Genomic DNA, 16,677 nt, shown 5'->3' with positions numbered 1-16,677 from the left:
ACAGTTGGTGTCCCCATCTAAAGGATGCCCTTGGAGGAGGAGAGAGGAGGGTGGGGGGTGTGCTGTGGACTTTCATCTTTCTCTGGGGCCTGACTCACAGGCAAGGTGGGCTTCATGTATTGAAGTCTCCAACATCAAGCACAGCCAGCCCAGGACCATGATCCCTGGGGAAAGGCCAACCCTCCCCAGGCCCCCACTCTTTGTCCTTAGTCAGGATCCTGAAATCACAAAGGGACCATGTCCACACTAGGTCATAACCTCAAGGGTCCATTCTTAACATGCACAGGAAACAAAAGTACTACCCTAGTTTTTTGATGGCTGGTTCTGGAAACCATATCCTTGACTAGATAGAACCATCATTTTTTGAACTGTAGGTACTTAATAGCATGCAGGAGCACACAACTGGCCCAAAGCTCAGATGCTGGGCCTCAAGTCACCTCCCCACTCTGTCCCTTGCATCTGTGGGACATTTAACCCCACTAAGTTTCAGTTTCTTTATCTATAAAATGGAGGTGGCAACACTTCCCTTCATGGGATTATCTAGAGGACTAAGGAATTAATGTGTGTGTGTGACATTTCAGAGTGCCAGGCCCAGAAACAGCACTGAGGGCATGTGTGGATACCATGACAAAGATGCCAGATGCCTCACCTATGTAATTTATTCACTCCTCAAATATATTATAGAGTATTGTTATTATTAAAACACCATCATCCCCATTTCACAAATGAAACTGAAGCTCAGAAAGTGGAGGGCTGATGTCTGAATTTCGGTCTGTCCAGTGCTCCCTCTCCTCCCATGAGGTGCTGGATTGATCCCAACCTGGTGATTCACAGCACTTGCCCTGTTGGCCTCCCGCCTTCTCCAGCTCATGAGCTCTCGTCACCAGCATGGAACCCAGGGTTACCCACTTAGGTGCTGACGTAGGCAGCCCAGCCCTCCTTGCCTCCATTCACTGCTGGACTCCGAAGCCTCTCCCAAGCTGGAATTCTGCCTGCCTCCTTTGGCTCTCCTGCCCCATGACTCAGGCAGGGCCCTTGTTCCTCACAGACCGGGGAGTTGATGCCTCAGTCTCTAGCACATTCTCTCTGCACAGGGGAAGTCTTCGACCTTCTCTGTCTTTTCTCAAGTCCCCAGGTAAATTCAACCACTCCAGGCAGAGGTTCTTCCCACTGCCCAAATGGGAAGTAGATGACATTGTGGGGGAGCTTCCTCACCTTGCTCCTCACACCCTGGTCCTCAACTGTCCTTGCATCCCTTCCTCTGAACTGGGAAACAGAGGTGTCCAGCCCTCTATCAGCCCCTGGAGGTGCCCCAGCTGTGATGGCCTGCCTGCCAGAGCCCCTGTGGCTCTTCCTGCCGCTGCTTCCTCTGCCTTCTTAGTCCCTACCCCACCACAACCTCACACCAGGATTCCCTGAGGATTGCCCTCTTCAGGGGCCTAGGCTTTGGCCCACACCTGCCTTGACCTCTTTCATGGCCACCATGTCTCACCTTAGTATGTCACTCCTGAATTCCCAGCTGGGAATTCCCAGTTTGTGGAGTCACAAGAAGAAGGGAAAAAGAGTTTCTGTGACAGAGCCCAGGCTTGGTCTTTGTGGTGGTGAAATAGCGGGTTCATAAGCTCTGGGACCCCTCCCCCAGCTTGGGCTCACTAAGGCCTGTTGTCTCAGAAAGGACTCCAGAGGGAGGCTCCTCTCCCCATCCCTCATCCTCATCTTCCCTCAGACACCGCGGTAGGGAAGCTTGGCTCCAAAGGCCAGCGGGTCCCTCCCTCGTCCTACCTGGGGTGAAGAGGCTCTGGCTCTGGTAACCAAGGGAAACCAGGAGGGAGGCACGGGAAGCTTCTGGAGCTTCAGGTCTGCAGCCCTCCCGCTGGGGATGAAGGGACAGTGTTTCTAAGAGGACGGGGGCCCCAGAGTAGGAATGCTGTCCCTCGCCACCTACCTGATGTCTCACCTTCCCCCTCCTATTCCCACAGTTCTCCACTCCCCTCACGGGGACCCCAGGCCTTGGGGCCAGTTTGCAAATAGTGACGGGGTAGGGCGTAGGACAGGGAAGTGGGGCGGATCCCCGCGAGGGGACCCGGGTAGGGTGGGGACAGAGCAGTACGTGCCGACCTGGACCGGCGCTTCCCCGCTACTGGAAGTGTGGGGCCGAGGCGATGGGCTGTGTGTTGGGGGGCGCTGGAGCCCCAGGGGCTTCCGGGCCCCGCTCCCGTGCGTAGGATCGATCGGGGAGCCCTGGGTGGGTGTCCCCTGTCCCAGAGGTCCCTCTCCAGCTCCGCAGGCCGGGCGCTCGCCCTCACTGGCCGCAGGGTCGTTAGGGACGCCTGCGTCGCCAGGGGGCGGGCCGTGTGGTCGTCGTAGGGCGAGGTGTGGGGAGCGCAGGGGTCGGCCCCCACGGTTGTCCTGCGGGCGGGCACGTGGCACGCTGGTCGCCCTGGGGCTTCCTGGGGAATCGGCTGCGTGGGGCCGTTGGTGGTAGCGGGAGCTTCTGACCTTGGGCGAGGCCTGGTGCTTCTGGGGGCGAGTTTGGGAATGGGTGGACTTTTTGTGTGAAGAGGTGAAGGCAGAGCTCTTGCAATGGGTGCTTTGGCCTCTGGATACCGTTGTGTGAAAAGGTTGGGGTGGGGCGGGAGGTGGATCAGGAAAAGCATGGTGGAAACCGAGGATGGGAAGGCTCTTTCTGGACACCCCCAGGAGTCACTGAGCTTCCTCAAGGCTTCCTGCAGACCCACACCTTTCTCCAAGATGTAAACAGGGGGCCGAGGCAGGAAGGATCCAGGCCTTCCCAGCCCCAAGCTGAGTGCCAGCCCCTCTTCTGGCCCTGGAGTGACCGGATGTGGTTGATGTCCCTGATCTCCAAGGGGCTGGCTACTTAAAAAACAAACAAACAAACAAACAAACAAAAAGAAAAACATCTTTCTGGAGGGGAGAGGCAGCCTGGTGGGGGTGGTGTCTCATGAAGGCGTAACTCAGCTTTAACTTCAACTCTGTGGATTACTGCCACTTAGTTATCTTGGGTAAATGAATATCTCAGATGCTCCACTATCAATAGAATGGGAATACCACAATGCACTGCGGTGCCCAGGGAGGAGCTGGGCCTGTGGTGAGCATCATTGAACAGGAGCAGCTGGGACACTCCTAAGGTACAGCTATGCAGTCCAAAGTCAGGCACAAGGGATGTCAGCCCCTTCAAGCCCTGCATGGGTTTACCCACAAATCATCATGACTCAATCAGAATGAGATACTGTGCAAGGAATGACACCCTGCATTCCAACACTTTTTTTTTTTTTTTTTAACTAGACAACCCCAGAACCTGGTAGCCAGGTGACCCCTGCACTGAAGATGGGTCCATAGAGGTTCTTTTTCACCCCATTTTGCAACAGGATTTGGGAACAGGCAGTTCTAGTGCCTGGTTTGGAGCAGAGTGAACTCATTCTGGCGGGGGAGGAGGCCATCCCTCCAGCCCCTGACCTCCTCCAGCTCTGGGCAGCTGTTTGCTTCAGCTCCGGCTGGGGCAGGTGCTGTGTAACTGGTTTTAAAAAGCCTGTGGTTGGTCTGACCCCTCACCTACTGTCCTAGCTCCCTGCTCAGTGGCACTGACCTCTTCACCCCACTGCAGGGGCCTGCACTGGCTGCCCTCTGCCTGGAACACTTGTCTTAGACTTCTGTGGGGCTCACACTCTCACCTCCGGCTCCCAGCTCGGATGCCACCTGAAGGTGAGGCAGTAATGCCACCCCACCCTCCTGACCCCCAGTCTCACTTTAGTTGTCATCACTGACACCCTCTTCTTTTTTTTCTGTGCTGGGGACTGAACTCAGGGACTCACACATACCAGGCAGGTTCTCTAACTCTGAGCTACATCCTCAGCCCTTTTTAGTTTGTTATAGGGTCTCACTAAATTGCCCAGGCTGGCCTCAAACTTGCCTTCCTCCTACCTAAATCTTCTGAGAGGCTGGAATTACAGGCCTATGTCACCGTACCTGGTTCTTGTTTCTCTTTCTTGCCTATTTCTCCCACTAAAAGCAAGTCTGAAACTTGCTTCCAAGCAGAAACTGCTGGTGCTTGCCACGGTCTCAATGATTGAGCAGTTCCTGTTGCTCAGTGTTCTCAACAAGTCAGCAGGGCCTGAACTAAAACAAGAAGTCACTGGACCTGTCTGAGCACTCTGAGGATGAGGATGGTCCAGACTGGGATCCTGGGTGGCCTTTCTGCTCTGTGTGAGTGGTCGGACTGGTGATGGGGCACCTATGCCATGCTGGGAAGAAAAAAAAATTTTTTTGATGGTGCTAGGGATTGAAGCCAGGGCCTTGTGCATGTGAGGTAAGCACTGGACATTGTTTTAAGTAGAAGAAACTTCCAGAGCTTCCTATCCTTTGTGAAGTACTTTTTTTTTAAAGAGAGAGAGAGAGAGAGAGAGAGAGAGAGAGAGAGAGAGAATTTTAATATTTATTTTTTAGTTTTCGGCGGACACAACATCTTTGTATGTGGTGCTGAGGATCGAACCCAGGTCGCACGCATGCCAGACGGGCGTGCTACCGCTTGAGCCACATCATCCCCAGCCCGTGAAGTACTTTTTAATAAGCAATCACAGCCACAACAGCTCTTGTCTTCACGTTGGGTGGGGATGGTGTGTCTCTGGGCCCACTTCTGCTTCCCCTGGCCCATGTCTCCTCGTGTCATGCAGGGCCCAGACGAGGTGGCCCAATTCCGCTCAGCCACTTGGCCTCCAGCCTCGAATCCTCTCTGCTTCAGCTTCCTGGAGGTTCTGCTGGCCCTTTCAGGGTGCCAGCTGCGTGCCTTTAGTCCATGTGGGTGCCAGGGTGGACCTGGGTCAGAGCTGGTTAAGGGCGTAGGTTCGGGCTGTCCTGAGGGCAGCTTCCAGGTCTGTGGTGCTTCCAGTGCCCTGGGCCACCACTCGAGAGCCCCAGGCCTTGCCTCCCATGTGGCTGCACACGGCCAGCGCCCATGCCTCTGCCGTGAAGGTGGGTGTGGCACCCTGAGGACAGAATCAGAAGGGAAAGGGATGCACAGTAGCCCTCGCTGCTAGCCTCCACTCAGCGGACCCGCAAGAGTGGCATCCTGGTGACCAGCAGCCCCTCTCTAGCTGTGGGCAGAGGCTGATGAGCATCTGTGACTTGTTGCAGGGAAGTGAGCCTGGGAGGGGTGGGGATTAGGGAGTCCCACAGTGTCTTCTGGGGCAGCAAAGGGCTACCTTTAGGGAAAAGGAAACTGCCCTATGCCTATTCTGAGATGTCCTCTAGGGCACCTCCACTCAGCCCTGGCCTTCTTGTCTGGGAGGAATAAAAGATACAGAATCAGAGAGCTGGACCTGGAGCTGCCAGGGGTGGGGTGCTCTCCCGCTTCCCTTACCTGGGCCACCTGACAGGCACACAGCACGCTGCCCACTGGCTGAGGGCTGAGAAGGAGCACGGACGTGCTGGGGGCCTGTGTGCACAGCTGCCGTACCACCTTCACCAGCACCTGGTGGGAGGACACAGGGGACTGCCTAGCTTCCTAGACTCCCAGATACCTCCCAGCCAGGACCGTGTCCTCCTCGGGCCCTGATGCAGCCCCCAGTGCCAGTACTCACTGACAGGGACTCGGCAGGGACTGTGTCCACAATCAGAGGCCCCTTCGTGTGCCTCTTGAGCAGCTCCTCGGATTTCTTTGCAGCCTGTGGGGCAGGAAGGACAGTAGAGGGGTCAAGCTGAGAGCCAGATTTCCCATCATCCCCACCTCAGAATTAAGCCCCAGTCCAGATCCCCATGTGCTTCTGTGCCCTCTCTCAGTGAAGGTCATCAGCTCTGAGTGGTGGTGGCGGCAGGGGCTCTGCCAAGGATGTCCCTGTTTTTTGTGCTCCACCCACGTCCTTCCTGCCTGCCTTGCCTCTTCCCTTTCATCATAGCTCTAGGCCCCTACAAATAAGTCACTGAAGGTGACAGGAGGAAGGCTGAGCACAGATGGACCAGGAGGGGAATGACAGTCACAGGGCAATGTGGGTTCAATGGGGTTAATCAAGTTAGGTTTCCTGGAGGAAAGGCTAGGGGAGAGACAGTTTGGCAGAGAGAAAAATGGGGACACATTTGAGATGGCTCCTGGCTGGCAGGTGAAGGAAGCAGTGGTCACCAGCCCCTTCCCTTTGTCCCTGCATAGGCTCTGACTTTGCCTCCCATCACCCCAGCCCTTTTTAGGGGAAAGCTTCTTGGGGTTCACAGGGGCGTGCCACACCCCCTCTTACCTGGCCCATCTCCAGCTTGCGGATGGCTGTGTTGGCGCGACGCTGGAGCACCTTCAATGTGGCCTGAAGCTCCCGCCGCTGCCACTGGGGCATCATGGCAGTGTCCACAGCCTGTGGCCAGGGTGTGTCATTTTGCCCTTTCCCTGGGTCATGCCTCTGAGGCAAGGAGCAGCAGGGCCGGGGCGGACACCTCACCCGCCCTGCAGACAAACCCCTGGAGCCCAAACCAACTGGAGTGCTGGGTAGAGACTGGAAGGGTCCAGGGAAGCCCGGGAAGGGAACAGGACCAAGAGAAGGTGGGAAACAGCTCCATTATGGGGATGGCCCCTACCTCCGTGAGCCGTCCCATGTCCTTGGATAGCCGCTGTGCCTCCCCCAGGTCCTGGGTGCCTCGACTCAGTCGCTCTGTGGCTGCTTCCACCTCCTGGGTGAGGCTCTGGCCCACTTCTCGGGCCTGCAGAGAGGGGACAAGATGGTCAGAGCTTCCAGGCTTACTGTCACCTCCCTAGGACAGGGGCTTGCAGCTGGTCAAGGTCAAATTAGAAATATTTAACAGCAAGAGCTCATCAAGGCAATAGCACCAAATAATCTTACCAGGTGCCAGTTGCCAACAGCTGGCCTGGCCACACCAGTGTGCGTATATGGACACTGGCTCCACTGCGGGGCATCCCTGAGCCCAGCAGTATTGGCTGTGTGTGTCCCCTGCCCTCCCTGTCCACTCCTGGGAGTCTCCTGGGCCTACTGGTGCACTGACCTGCTTGGCCTGCTCCCCAGTGATGGCCAGCAGACGAGTGGTGCCTTTGGTGAGCTGGTGCTCCCCGATGATAACCAAGTCCCCCACATCCCCTGTGCGTAGCAGGTGCCTATGGGAAGGAGGAGGCAGGACAAAGTCAGAAGGGATTATTGAAGAGAAGGGAGAAGCCTGAGCCCCAAGCAGAGGTGTGGTGGCTCTAAAGACCATGGAAAGGTAAAGATCTAGGGCCCCGGGTCAGGGCAGCAGAGAGAGACTCACGTCCCACAGCAGAGCTCCACGGAGGTCTGCAGTGCAGCCTGGGAGGCGGGGTCCAACGCACGGGCCACAGGTACCCCCACGGACACCACCCGCACTGGGTCTGGGTACACCTGAGGGTTAAGAGGGGACAGGCCTGTAATGCCTGTAAAGGACAAGGAGGAAGCCTTCTGGATATGACTGAAGGGAGCAGGCCATCTCCATCAACTGACCTCATCCAGAAAGCGCAGGCCAGGGATGTGGGCAGTGAGTGCCAGAGGTACCTCCTCCATGTATACAGCCTCGTCCTGCCCCACGGCTTCCTGCACAGTATCTTCTATTCTCCGGAGCTGCTCTGGGGTCAGTGGGGCCTGGGGGGTTGGGGGAAATGGACATGGAAACAGGCATTAGCCTTATCCTTGTAACTGATACATTAAGGAGCAGTTGATGTTCATTGAACTCTCCTCAGGTTCTACAACAGTGGCTGGCACATAATAGGTACTCAATAAACATTGGTAGAGGAATAATTATCTTCCTTAGAAGGCCACCTGGGAGTTGGGCCTACTAGAAGCTGCAGCCCTTTCACTGGGCATCAGAAGTTGGTGAAAATAGCAACTTCTGTCCTTAGAAAACTTACAACAAGAGGCCCAATGGGAGAGAAATATAGCTGAGGGCACTGCAGGAGCAAAGGGTCAATGAGTGCATTTTGGTGGAAGGATTAGAGCTGATGGGTAGAGAGGGGGAAGGGGAACAGAGAAGGGAAAAGGCAGCCCAGTGTGAAGAAGAATGGCTAGGGTGACAATAGGAACAAGGTAGATGGGTGGCTGGAGGTGAAGGGAGTGTCCTTAGCTGCAGGGCCTGCAGAACCCAACATCAGAGCTAGGAGAGGTCCACTGACTAGTCTGGTCACTCCTGGCACACTGGACTGTCTCTCTCTAAGCAATTTGCTTTATGTAAAGCCTGTCTTCCTGTGCCTGGCTCACCTGGGTGGCCACATCAAAGCGCAGTCGTTCCGGATTGAGATGGGAGCCCCGCTGCTCTGTGTTGGGGCCCAAGGTTTGCCGCAGAGCCCAGCTCAGGAGGTGGGTAGCCGTGTGCTTCTCCATGCAGCCCAGACGCCAGGCCTGTAACGCTTTTGTCATTCAGGGTCCTGGGTGAGGATGGGGCCTGGGGAGGTTGAAGGGGTCACAGGATATTGAGCATAACTGGGCTGGGGTCCTTACCTTATCCACATGAAGCTGCACCTGGTCCCCCACTTGCAGGCATTCAGGGGCCACTGCCTCATGCAGGACAAAGCCCCCGAAGACTTGGGCCCGGGCCACGGGGAACAGAACATCCTGAGGGAGAGCAGGGCCAAGATGTGGGAGTGTTGCTTGGGTCTTCTCCTTCCCTTTGGCCCCCATCCAGGCTTAGATCTGCCTCCACAGAAGTTAGCCTAGGGTGGGGAACACTCACCTGCTGTCCCACCCGCACCAGGTAGCCTCGGTCAGAAGCCTGACCCCCCTGTTCAGCATAGAAGTTGGTCCTGTCCAGGAGGAAGCCACAACGCTGGCCTGCCCCCACAGAAGCCACAGCTGTCCCGTCCTCTGCATACAGCCGCAATACCTGGGCCTCACACGTGCCAAACTCTGCCAGGGTGCAGAAGGGTTATCTGTGGTAGGCCGCAGCTGGGGATGCGGAATGTGGGTCTGTGACTTGAGGCCAGCAGGCACCAGGCTGGGGCCGCAGCGACCCCTGGTGTCTAGCCTGGGGAATGCATAAGGGCTGGGAGCCATCATCTTTGATGTCCTCCCCAATCATGGTCAGGCAAGCTTGTGGCCACCGGCTTGGGTCCAGGCTCTCACCATAACCCCCATCAGGTTGCAGGGAGTAGCTGTACTTGGGGCTGTCATCGGTTGGGGGCACCCCTTGGCGTTGCAGCTCCCCCAGTGCATGGATATTGAGGTGCAGTCCTTGCTCTTGCTCTGGCTCAGTGCGCTGAGCCCGGTGCTGTAGGACCCGTGCATGAAAGAAACAAGTACAGAGAATGCCATGGGACTTGTGCCTTGGAAAGCCCTGTCCCCACGAACTCTGCAAAGGGGTATGGAATAAGACCTCAGGGCTTGGTTGGCTGGTGGACCCTCCCTCACGCAGGCTCCTTGGGCCCGGGCCTTCCTACACACCACCCCTGGAGCCCCCTCTCTAGGATGCTGTTCTGGACTCCCCACTTCTTCTCTGTTCAGCTTACTGCCAGCTAGTGTTCTTCTCTATAGGCTCTGAGCAGGGGCTGAGCTTTCTGTTCCATCATTCCCATGGGTGAGGGGACAGACTATCTCAGCCTCTGGATTCTTCTCAATAGCTATAGATCTTGCCCCAGGAACTCGGGGCTGGGGAAGAGGCTGACATGTCTCAACAGAACCAGAACAGGGGTGCCCCAGCTGTACCTGGGCCTCCTCTTGGGCCAGTCGTTCCAGCCCCGCAAAGTCCAGCTTCACCCCCTTCTCCTGCAGCATCAGCTCCACCAGGTCCAGGGGGAGCCCCAGGTCCCCAGACAGTGATAAGGACCAGGCCACTTCAGCTTTGAGGAAGGAGGACAGAGTATTGAGGAGGACAGGGGTACGGCAAAGGAAGGGGAGAGACATAAGAGAGAAGTAAGGGGCCAGGGCTTTTCTAAGCACATAGAGACAACCATGTGCCAAGCACAAGTGCCCCCTCCCCGTACAAGGGACTCCCCGGTGAGGGGTCACCTTCAAGCTTCATTTCCAAAGCTGGAGCTGGGATATTTAGAGGAGTGGGGAGGCTCGGCCTAAGCATGCAGCCCCCTTGGATCATAGGGACATGAGGCAGGGCTGGCTGGGCAATGCAGGGTAGGGAGATGCGGGGTGACTGCTGTGGGGACAGGAGAGGAGGCACAGGGAGGCAGGATGTGGACAGGAGCCACAGGACTGGCCCAGAGCTCCTTCCCCTCCCTACTCACCAGGGAACAAATCAGAAGGCCCCAGGCGCCTCAGAGCTCGGTCAATGATCTGCCGGCCCCGCTGCAGGGAGGCCAGGAAAGTTGCCTCGTCCTCTGACACTAGGTTGGTTATCTGAACAGGGCAGGGCAGGAGTGGAGCTGGGTCTCGTTGGAGGGGGACCTCTCTCCATAAATCTCCCATCAGTCCCTCCCTCCCCACCCAAATCTAGTACCTGCGCTGAGTTCTTCTGCAGTTCAGGATAAGTGTTCCCCTAGGGAAGGTAAAGAGGGCTGAGGAGGCCTGATGGGCAGCCAGCCCACCTCAGGCCTCCCTGAGGACACCTGCCCTAGAGGCTCAAGCCCTCTGAGGGACAGGGGAAGGGACCCATATAGGCCACTGGTTGTCCTGTGGGTTAGGGATAGAGGCAGAAGGGAACCCTAAGGTCAAAGGCTCAGTGACCTGGGCCAGGACCCTCAGGCAGCCTCCTTGCCTCTTGTAAGCAACTCTGGCAGAGAGGATGCTGGGCTGGACACTTAGGATGAGGAACCCTGGGGACCCAGGCCAGGGGTACTAGCTGGGCTCAGTCGTAGGGTCTTTCAGGGCCTAGGGAGGCCTTACCAGTGTCTCCACCACCACTGGCACCAAGCTGCCCAGGAAGCCAGGTGGTGCTCGTAAGACCTCCGTGGAGAAGCGCACAGCTCGCCGAAGAATCTGACGAAGAACCAACCTAGGGGGGTTCAGAGCCCAGATATGAGCCCCCAGCAGCCTCTGATCACAGTAAGCCCTCTCCCCCATTTGTCTTGTGCTCTCCACCTGACCCACTGTTCTGTGTCCTTCCCTCCTTGCCCTGTAGCCTCCAGCAGCTCCTGCCACTCTGTGGAGCCCCTCCAGACTCACGGGGCACCTGACATTCCTGGGGAGACGCCATCGGCAATGCAGACACTGAGTGTGCGGATGTGGTCAGCCACCACGCGATACGCTGTGTCTATGCGTCCCTCGTCTGCTGCTCCTACCCGGCCTGAGTAAGGGGGTGCCCCACAGCTCTGGAAAACAGGAGAGGAAACATGCTGTTGGCCCTGCCTGATCTGCCCAGGTGGATGTTCTTCATTGATTCCACAGCATCAGCCCTCAGCCCTACAGTCACCCACTTCCAGAATGGGCTTCTGAAGAAGCTACCCAGGTGAATGAGAGCTAGTCCTGCCTACATGGGGCTTACATCAGCATTAACAATGATCATGACTGTGATCACTTACTGAATTTCTACTCTCAGAACTGGGTGCCTCCTTGAAAAATGATGTCATCCTACAAATAGCCCTGATCAAGAGGTATTATTATCTTTAAAGAGAGGAAACTGAGGCTCAGAGGAGCTAAGGGACACAGGCCACAGAACTCATCAGGTGCAGATCTGACCTCTGAAGCAGGCCTGACAATCAACACAGGGGAGTGCTCGCCGGATTCCACCCCTTCCCCAGGCTTCCTCAAAACAGTAAACAGCCCTGTCACTCACTGCTGGCAAGTCATTAACCCTGCCCCTCCCCATCTGATCCCTCAGTGGGTCCTTTTCTTCTACCTACGTGAGAACTCCCCAATCAATCTGCTTTTTCTATTTCCGCTGCTGCCACTTTTGTAGTGCCCCATGGTGTCTTGACTGGCCTGCTAATGGCCTCCTAACTATTTCTTGGCCGTTACTCTTATCATCCTTTAGTCCGTGTTCCACACAGCAACAAGAGTGGCCCTTCAGAAGCGTTATCTGGGACCTGTCACCCCACACCCCAGTCCTTTTCACCACAGGTGGAATAAAAGCCTCACTTTGGACTTCAAGGCCTCACAAGATTTGACTCCTGCTTTTTTCTCTGTGATGGGTTGTTTGCTAAAACAGTCCTTTCCCGAGCACACAGCACTTTGTGATGAAACTACAGCTGCTTCCCATGGAAGGACAGAATCAATTTCTCCATTGCGTCTGAGGCTGGCCTTGTGACTTGCTCTGGTCAATGGAATATAGTGAAAAGGACACCATCCCAAGCCTACACTTCTGCTTTCCTTCCTGGAACCTTGCTGAACTGTGATGTGAACAAGCCTGAGCTAGCCAGCTGGATGATGATGGACATACAGCCCACTCACTCTAACTGGAAGTCAGCCAAACCCCAAAACAGAGCTGCCTCATAGTTGAGCACAGATGTATGGTGACCTCACACAAGACCAAAAGAATGACCCAGCTAACCAACAAACAGCCTGCTTCAGACTCATGAGCTCAATGGCGGTTATAAGTCATGGAACATTTGGGTAGTTTATTATATAGCAAAATCTAACTGACATGTGGCCAGTTATATATCCTGTGATTCTACTTTAGCAGGCTGGCTGTCTTTGGTCCCTGGTACATGTCAAGACTTTTCCTGCCTCAGGGATTTGGTACCAATTGTACCCTCAGCCTGAAATAAACTTCCTGTTGCTGACTCCTCTTTTAGGTTTCAGATCAAAGGTCATCTCTGGTGAGCCTTCTCCACATACCCCGTGTAGTATTCCTTGGTACCCCCCTCAGTTACTCTCAGCCATGTTTATCACTTGTTTACAATTTGTAACCTATAATCTTATTTGTTCATATACTCATTTATTGTGTTTCATACTAGCGAGTAATCTCTGTGATCTCCTGCCTGTTTACGGCTATTTCCTCTGTACCAAGCACAAAGGACTGAACACAAAGTAGGCCTTAACTCACAGTTTTTGAAGGAAGGAAGGAGTTAGAAGCAACATCAAGGAACAGTGAATCCCAGCCTCATGTTTGAAACTCTGGGATTCTTGGCTGGTCACTGTCCCCACGTATTGGAAATACTCTGAATTCTCGACAAAGATGACAAGCCACTGAGGCTGAGTGCCAAAGACAAGCAGGTTAGAGAACTTCTGGAAGGACAGAGGTAGGCTCACCTGGTGAATGGCATTGAGAAGCGGGGAGAAGAGGTCAGTGTCATAGGTGGAGCACCTGCCTTGCAGCACGGCCACCAGCCTTTCTAGGCCCATTCCTGTGTCCACGTGTCGATGGGGCAGGGGCTGTAGGCTTCCGTCGGCCTCTCTAACCAGGGAAGGTATACAAGATGAGGTTAATCAGGATACAGGTGCAAGGCAGATGCCCAAGTGGAGTAAGGAGAAGCCCAAGAGGGCCCAACACTGGGAGGAACAGGATGGTTCCACCATCCATCCCCACCCAGTGGGACATGACAATGGCCTTGAGTCCTGTCCTTTCTTATACAGTACTAACTCTACCCTCACCCTTGTCTGGGCCTTTGCCTAGATCCATACATCACCCAGTAGGAAAGAATTTTTTGCCCTTAGAAAGACATGTCAAGGCTAGAAGAAAATCCTGAAGAGCATTAAGTTCAACTCCATTGCATCCTAATAGAAAAGAGACTAAATTGGCATGGACAAAGACTAGGATTGAATTAGTCATTATCTGAAAAGTATTTAAAAATATGTCTGATACATATTAAGTGCCTTTTAAGTATGTGTTTTTATAAAAAGTGTATGAGTCTTCAGACTGCCACCTTTATTTAAAAATATTTTTTTTAGATGTTGATGAGCCTTTGTTTTATTCATTTATTTATATGTGGCGATGAGAATCGAACCCAGTGCCTCACACATGCTAGGCAAGTGCTCTATCACTGAGCCACAACCCCAGCCCCTGATTGCCACCTTTTTAACCCCAAGCCAAGAATTCTCCAGCTTCAGCGCCCCATTACCTGTTGTGCTGCATGAATACCAGATTCCAAAGTTCCACCAGCTGAGGGGCTCCCACCCCACCAGCCAGGTCATAGTGGATCTCAGTACAGGGCCCACAAGGGCCAGTGTCCCCCATCTCCCAGAAGTTCTCCTGTGGTCCAAAGGAAAGTACACGGTTGGCAGGCACCCTGGGGAGAAAGCCAAGTAAGTGGTGGGAGATAGATTCAGAAGCTAGGACGCTTTTGTCATGAGATTCCCTCCTCCAAGTCCCAGCTCAGCAAGAAGAGCAACAGGGCTGACCCTGAGACTAAGGACCTATGCTGGCAGTCTGTTTTCCAGTTTACCTTCCCTCCATGAATGAATATAAAGAGGGGACTGACTTACCCTAAGCTGAGCCAGATGTCCCTGCTCTCCAGGTCTGGGTCCAGTCCTATTTTGGGATCTCCACCAAAGTAGGAGACCCAAAGCCTATCCTCAGGAATCCCGTAGACTTGAGTCAGAAGTTCCCAGGCCATGCTGCAAGCCTCTTCCTGCAGCAGAAACCAGGAAGGGGGGGAAAGGGGGAAGGTGGGTGAGAGGAAGCCCTAAGTACGTGCCAACCAAGCCACATGAGTTCAGATCTTAGGTGAAGACAAAACCATTTCCGTTGCCTATCTTGTTTCTGGAATAAACCAAGACCATTTCTGACTCTGAAGTTTATTTTTTTTCCTGTCCAGAAAGCTTCCCTGTTCATCTGCCTACCTTCTTTCAAGTTCTAGAATGAATCCCACTTTTTCATGAAATTCTCTACCCACCCTAGTCTGGGGTGACTTTTAATTCCAGTTAGCACCTTAGCATTGCTGTCTGGCCACTTATTCATAAGATAATGTAAACACATCCACTAGATGAGAGGTACAGTCCCTGGAGGGCAGGGAAACAATCCAATTAGGGAAATGAGGTGTAGTCCCATTATACCTGTTCGTCCAGCACTTTTCCTCTACATCTAGTATGAGGCCCTGCCTAAGAAGACAGGGAGGGAAGGTAGAGTTCACCTTGGCCTCTTTCTGGATCAGGTCTGATCTTTTCTTAACTCTGATCCTTTCTTAACTCCAGAACTTCCTAGAGACTCACCTTAAAATATTCACCCCTGAAGGCCCAATTGCCAAGCATCTCAAAGAAGGTATGATGGGAAAGGTCTCGACCCACATCTGCCAGATCATTATGGCGTCCTCCAGCTCGCACACATTTCTGGCTGTTGGCCACACGCCGGTAGCCTGCCATCTCACTTCGAGGATCCACAGTGCCCAGGAAGATGGGCTTGAACTAGAAGCATGTGAAGGGAAAAGGCAGATATCTCCTTAGAAGGGAAAAGTGGGGAGTGGACATAGCAAAAGCTGTTCAGACTGAAGGCCAATTGTGACCTTGAGAGTACAGTGTGGTCTTGGCCTAGGAAGACAACCTGGGAGCCTGTGACAGCCATCTCTGGTGTGTGTGAAGCACAGCTAGGGACTCTCTACTAGTAAAATAATTAAGAACGATAAATGTACCGGTGGCTGGAGACAGTGCACTGAAAGGTGACACCTTTATCTCAGCGTCTTCAAACACACTCAGTAACTTAAGGGAACAAAACTGATCACAGGCCAGGTGCTGTGGCACATGCCTGTAACCCCAGCAACTTGGAAGCTGGAGGCAGGAGGATCACAGGTTCAAGACCAGCCTCAGAAATTTAGTAAGGCCCTAAGCAACTTAAGGATGCCCTGTCTCAAAATTAAAAAAAAAAAAAAGGCGGCGGGGGGGGGGGGGAGTTGGGGATGTGGCTTAGGGATAAAGCACCCCTGGGTTCAATCCTCAATACCAAAAAAAACCACAAACAAACAAACAAAAAAAAAACTATCAGCATTTAGTAGGCTTTTAAAGTAAACCTCCCATCCGATCTTCAAATTATAGATGAGAACAACGAAGTCTAGAGAGAGTAAGTGTTGCTCAAAATCAAAGCGTAGAAAACAGTACCTAGAACACAGCTGGTGCTCAATAAACATTAACGGTCAAGTTATCTTTATTCATAACTCCGCTGGACTTCACACCTGCCATTCTGAGACTTAAAAACCCCGTCCCTGACCAGTCAAGTCCTCCCCAATCTCTATCTAGGCGTAAGCTCCGCCTCCAACGCGTCATCCAATTTCGCCCCGCCCCCTCTCTCACAAAGCCGTGCGCCCCACCCCCCACTTCTTTTGCCCAATCCCGCGGCGCCTTTCTCCGGGAAAACTCACGAACTCCGCCCCTGATTAGTACGGCCCCGCCCCCACCTGGTTCATGCCCGCGTTGACGAACAGCAGACTCGGGTCGCCGCGGGGCCGCACGGAGGCAGAGGGTACCAAGCGGTGGCCGTGGCGATCCCGGAAGAAGCTCAGGAAGGCGTCCCTCACGGCGGAGCTCTGGGCTGGAGGCGGCTTGGTGGAGGCTGGCCGACGGCTGGGGCCTTGCCATGCGGGCGACCTTCGAATGGGCCGCCGCAGCCGCCGGGCTACAGCTGCCACCGGCGCCGCCATCGTAGCTCTGGGCAGCGGCCTCACGGGATCAAAGAGTGACTTGAAAGGAATCCGTGCGTTTTCAACAGCGGCCTCTGGCGACAGGAGGACTCAGGGCAGCCTCTGCCGAGGTGGAAGTGGTTGGGAAGGAAGGGGGACGCTGGCAGAAGTTGGAATAGCACAGCGCCTGGCACATAGTGGGCCCTCGATTCACTTAGCATAAAACAAATATTTATCAAGAACGCGCCTCCTATGTGTTAGTCATTGATTTAGGCGCTTAGGTATTTTAG

The 16,677-nt window shown here is 54.3% G+C and overlaps 1 protein-coding gene across 2 annotated transcripts; it reads right to left on the bottom strand.

The window, feature by feature from the left end:
• Positions 1 to 4,431: 4,431 nt before the first annotated feature.
• Positions 4,432 to 16,409, bottom strand: Aars2 (alanyl-tRNA synthetase 2, mitochondrial). Of its 2 annotated transcripts, XM_027950502.2 has the most exons (22): positions 16,166 to 16,409; positions 14,991 to 15,182; positions 14,265 to 14,410; positions 13,901 to 14,068; positions 13,092 to 13,236; positions 11,067 to 11,212; positions 10,788 to 10,896; positions 10,402 to 10,440; positions 10,190 to 10,301; positions 9,657 to 9,790; positions 9,078 to 9,222; positions 8,689 to 8,861; positions 8,457 to 8,570; positions 8,217 to 8,357; positions 7,467 to 7,604; positions 7,258 to 7,367; positions 7,000 to 7,108; positions 6,577 to 6,699; positions 6,246 to 6,356; positions 5,598 to 5,681; positions 5,378 to 5,488; positions 4,432 to 5,003 (listed from the first exon to the last, which is right to left on the bottom strand). In XM_027950502.2, exons 1-22 carry the CDS (start codon positions 16,406 to 16,408, stop codon positions 4,839 to 4,841), a joined length of 2,958 nt encoding a protein of 985 aa, XP_027806303.2. In that variant the 5' UTR covers position 16,409; the 3' UTR covers positions 4,432 to 4,838. The 2 variants fall into 2 exon arrangements, with proteins under 2 accessions (XP_027806303.2, XP_027806304.2); XM_027950503.2 differs by lacking the exon at positions 5,378 to 5,488.
• Between the last annotated feature and the right edge of the window lie 268 nt (positions 16,410 to 16,677).

Source organism: Marmota flaviventris, chromosome 6 (genome assembly GCF_047511675.1).
Source record: "Marmota flaviventris isolate mMarFla1 chromosome 6, mMarFla1.hap1, whole genome shotgun sequence".
Taxonomy (NCBI): domain Eukaryota; kingdom Metazoa; phylum Chordata; class Mammalia; order Rodentia; family Sciuridae; genus Marmota; species Marmota flaviventris.
Note: the sequence above shows the minus strand (reverse complement) of the source record. Positions and strands in the feature narration are given on the sequence as shown.

What these genes read in the sequence shown, in the direction of transcription:
- Aars2 (XM_027950502.2), bottom strand. Translation starts at nt 16,408, where the DNA reads ATGGCGGCGCCGGTGGCAGCTGTAGCCCGGCGGCTGCGGCGGCCCATT. An exon ending in TGCAGCTTCATGTGGATAAG is followed by an intron (nt 8,358 to 8,456) that starts GTAAGGACCCCA and finishes AAAGCGTTACAG; the next exon opens with GCCTGGCGTCTGGGCTGCAT. An exon ending in ACATGGGACGGCTCACGGAG is followed by an intron (nt 6,357 to 6,576) that starts GTAGGGGCCATC and finishes CCCTGGCCACAG; the next exon opens with GCTGTGGACACTGCCATGAT.